Below are 4610 nucleotides of genomic sequence, written 5' to 3'. Positions count from 1 at the left end.
CTTTGAACATCTACAAAGTATATTTATGCAAATTATTATTTTATCCTGGTGGTAAGAATATAAGTGTTGGGGTTTTGAACAAATTTTCGTAATGAATTAAATACAAATCAACATCTGGGAACACTTACAGCTTATAGATATGAACAGGTCATATTTCCAGTTCAGTTTACAGGTCAAATGTGGCCAAATTGGGGCACATACCGTGAATTTTCTGATTACATAAGACCTCTAAAAATTATTCCTTGACTCCACATTTTGATTTACCAGTCTCTTTATGGCATTCTTAATCTCTTTATTTCTCAGTGTATAAATAGCTGGATTCAGGAGAGGCGTGATCACTGTGTAAAACACAGCAAGAAACTTGTCCACCGAAGTGACACTGAGTGGCCACAAATAGATGAAGATGCAGGGCCCAAAGAAGAGCACCACCACTGTGATGTGGGAAGTACAGGTGGAGAGAGCCTTAGAAGCCCCATCCTTAGAGTGAAGGCGGACAGTTACCAGGATATAAGTGTAGGAGATCAGCAAGAGAATGAAGCAACTTGTTGCCAAGACCCCACTGTCGGCATTTATCAATATCCCCAGAGTATGAGTATCCATGCAGGCCAGTTTGATCACCAAAGGGATATCACAGAAAAAGCTGTCCACTATTCTGGGTCCACAGAAGGGCAGCTCTAAAATCATAGCCAGTTGACTCATGGCATGCACAAAGCCAATGATCCAAGATATCAAAACCAGCAGGATGCACTTTTGTCTGTTCATGATGCTGAAGTAACGGAGTGGCTTGCAAATGGCCACATAGCGGTCATAAGCCATTGACACAAGCAGCACCATCTCACCCCCTGCAAAGATATGCACACAGAGGATCTGGCTCATGCAGCCCCCAAAAGAGATGGTCTTATTTTCCTTGAGGAAGTCTGTGGTCAGTTTAGGGGTGGTTACTGAGGAAAGGCAGAAGTCAACAAATGAGAGATTGGCTAAGAGGAAGTACATTGGGGAATGGAGATGAGGGTCAGTGATGATTAAGGACACGACAAGGAGGTTGCCCACAACAGTCATCATGTAGAGTATAGAAAATGGCATTAAAAGGAAGGTCTGGAGCTCCCTTGAATTACAAAGCCCACGAAAAATAATCTCAGACACCACAGATTGGTTTGCTTCTTCCATTTGGTACAATATGTTCTAATGAGATCCAAAGAAAGAGATGAACTGAGAACTTCTAGAAAGGAAAGAATAACTTAATGTTCAGATGCCAGAGAGCAGATAAGTGCTACTTATGCGCAAAATTGAAATCTTGGCTTTGTACTAAACTCAAAGTTGAAAATAAAATTTTCTTGAATTTACAGGTGGGCATAGCCTTGTGGCTAAGAAAGGAGGCTAAGTATAGAAGGGCAGGTCAAGAACTTTACTCATCATAAGTATAATCTTATGGGTTTCAAAAATGAATATTCTGATTAAAAACGTCAGTAGTAATATATTCCACATACAATTTCTCCAAGACTTGAGTCTACTTCTTCTGTAGGGAAAAAAGCATAGCTCTAAAATGTACCTGAAAGTTCTTTAATTTACCAGGCTCTATCCATGCAAGAATCTAAAGCTACATTTCTGATACAAAACATGCTTCTTAGAAATAAATATATTGCTAAGTGGATATATATGAGCAGACTGATTTGAACCAAAGTCTTTACAAACTCTAGGAAATCTGTTCACCAAATGACTTGATACAAGATGTTTATGTTCCAAAAGAGACCTCAGATGCTGACTATACATTTCTAGTATTATATTTCCCCACATTTTGAATGTCCTCAGGAGAGGATATTTCCACAAAATCATGTATTCCTTGGCCTGACCAATGTCAAATATTAAGCTACATTCCTTCCTTCCTTGCTTGTGTGCTTCCTTCCTCCTTGGTTCTTTCATTTCTTTCTTTACTTCCATTTTTTCTTCTTTTGTCTCTCTTCATCTCTCTCTCTCCATTATCTTACTACTCTTTTCAGGCTGGAAACTGAGAGATTATAAAGTTGACTAACTGGCACTTATTACATACCAAGTCTGTGTTATACACTTTAAAAACGTTTATCTACATAGTTAGATATTTCTTCCATGTGGCTTAAAATATTTTGCATTTCCACCAGCAATGTAAAAAATTGCCTGCTTTTCCACAGTCTTGTCAACACAATGTTTTGTTGATATGGGATGAGAAATGGCATCTGAATGTAATTTTAATTTCTTATTGTGAGATTAAGAATTTTTCCCTCTATTTAAGGACTATTTGCCTTTCTTTCTCTTTAAACTGCATGCTCTCTCCTTTTCTCTACATTTTTCTATTGGGTTTACCTCTTTTTCCTTCTCAGTATTTTTCTCAGAAAAAGTAAGGTTTTATTATTTTTTTAATGAAAATCAACCTATTAATTATGTTCTCATGACAATTGTCTCAAGAGAATTCTAATAATTTTATTATTGTTATAAGAACACAATATAGACCTAATAAATTATGTACACATATATACACATAATCTATTCTAATGATCACATTTATTGTTATTTTGAAGATGAGACAGTTTGACTTTCCCAAGTCATAGCTAAAAAGTAAGAGAACTGGAATATAAATTGAGTTCTGTGTGACTCCAAAGCATCCAGTATAACTTTCCTTCCTAGAAATGACTTCTGGTAGGAATCTTGATTTTGACAAGACTAAGTAAATAAATAAGATTTCTGAAATAAGACATTTTACTGTAGATGGAGGTAACCCAGACATAAACAAATGTAAATGGCCAAAAACAACAGGAAAAAAATGTTTAGGTTTACGTTAAAATCAATTTAGTTTCACTGTTTGTCTTCAAATTGTATGTACTTTGCCCCATTAATGTTTTTGGGGGGAGGGGTTTTGGTGAGGAAGATTGTTCCTGAGCTTACGTCTGTGCCAATCTTCCTCTTTTTTGTATGTGGGATGCCACAATAGCATGGTTTGATGAGCAGGGTGTCGCCTTGCACCTGGGATCCAAACCCGCAAACCCCAAGCTGCAAAAGCAGAGGGTGAACTTAACCGCTATGCCACTTGGCGCACCCCTGCCATATTAATTTTTGGCCGAGGCTTTTCTCCATTTACTCTTTTGATCAAATGTTAGCACAAGTAAAAGCCAAAAGGAATTAGAAATTATCAGGACAAGTTAGAGGGTCTGTGAGAACCAATTCTCCCCAACCTGAGAATCTGGGGACTTTCTAACATTATAGAAAAGCAGTACTTTTTGTGAGTATATAAAACTACTGTTAGGAATCCAGAAATCCCAGGGAATATTTGGGGGGGAAACCCACAATCTTTTCTGTAAACCCATTAAATAAATAATACATTCAGAACTCTAAGCACCATAGGTAGTTATGGAAAAAAATACTACAGAGAAGGGAAATAAAACACAATTTAGTCTTAGAATTGGGGGGAAGGCATTAAAAATGAAAGTTCAAAAATCATGTGTAAGGCTATACTTACCCCACACAGATGACCTCTGAAACCAGATCTTTTTTCAGTGACTGAGAGGGCTTACTCTAGATTTTACCCTAAGTCTGAAATGAAGTTCAATTAATTTTCTGCCATGACCGGTGTTGTGGGAGTGTGTCCTCCTCAGTGTGGCATATATACACAGTAAGGAGTAGTCTCTGGGCTTGGAAACTTTCTATCTGTGTGTTCTAAATCAACCCAAGTATTTGAAAAGACTTTCCCTATCATGCTCCTTGGGGATCTTTAGCTTCCACATTTCCCTGAGGGAAAGTTGGGCATTGAATGTGTCATGGAATAATCCACCCTTTTCAAAGCTAGAATCAACTTAGTCCAGTGAAAGACAACTACAAATATAAGAGAAAGGTGTTTTAATTAAATAATAATTCTATTTGTTAGGATATAACTTTCTTCCTTTTGCTCTGTATCTATCATATCCTAAAGTGAACTAAAATGTTAGTTCATGTCCCAGCAAAAGTTTAATGAGTTATATAGATGGATAGGTGACAGCCGGTTCATCATTGGTATGTTGCAACTGTGCTCATAACTTAAGGATCTACATCAACTTCTGCTTCTGAGGATTTCAGAGGAACATTAGGTCTCAACACTCTCTGTGCTTCCTTGAGCAGAGTCCTGAAAACTAACATTTTGAGTGTTAGCCATATTATAGGCATTTCCCTAAGTAATGAAAAGATAATGGAAGGATACTGTTTAATTCACTATTTTATTAAAGAAATAATATTTGTATTTAATATTTAATTGAGTCTAATTTATAAGATTAAAGCAATTCATTAGATGTATTGGGAGAAATATCGATGGCCCCGTTCATCTGCCTTCTCCCAATCTCATCCGTTCTTGGAGGTAACAACCATCAAGCTTCTAGTGCATCTTTCTCTTACTATTAATAGTAATGTGTATATATCAACATATGTAATTAGAACATTTTTTCTTTCTATTTTTGTTGCAGTTTTAATTTTAATTAAATTTGATGTGAAAGGCTGTTATTAAATCCCTGTTTCTTTATTTTCTCTTGTCCCTTTCCTCCCCTGCCCCTCTTCTCTCTCTTTACTGTGTCATTTTCTCCCTCTCAAAGTTTTATATCTTTAACTTCTAGATC

The 4610-nt window shown here is 36.6% G+C and overlaps 1 protein-coding gene across 1 annotated transcript; it reads right to left on the bottom strand.

The window, feature by feature from the left end:
• Positions 1 to 228: 228 nt before the first annotated feature.
• Positions 229 to 1167, bottom strand: OR4K66 (olfactory receptor family 4 subfamily K member 66). Its single transcript, NM_001391534.1, is given in 1 exon segment — positions 229 to 1167. A coding segment is annotated over 1 exon segment (939 nt).
• Positions 1168 to 4610: the final 3443 nt, after the last annotated feature.

Source organism: Equus caballus, chromosome 1 (assembly GCF_041296265.1).
Source record: "Equus caballus isolate H_3958 breed thoroughbred chromosome 1, TB-T2T, whole genome shotgun sequence".
In the NCBI taxonomy this organism is placed as follows: domain Eukaryota; kingdom Metazoa; phylum Chordata; class Mammalia; order Perissodactyla; family Equidae; genus Equus; species Equus caballus.
This window is presented reverse-complemented; position numbering and strand designations above follow the sequence as displayed.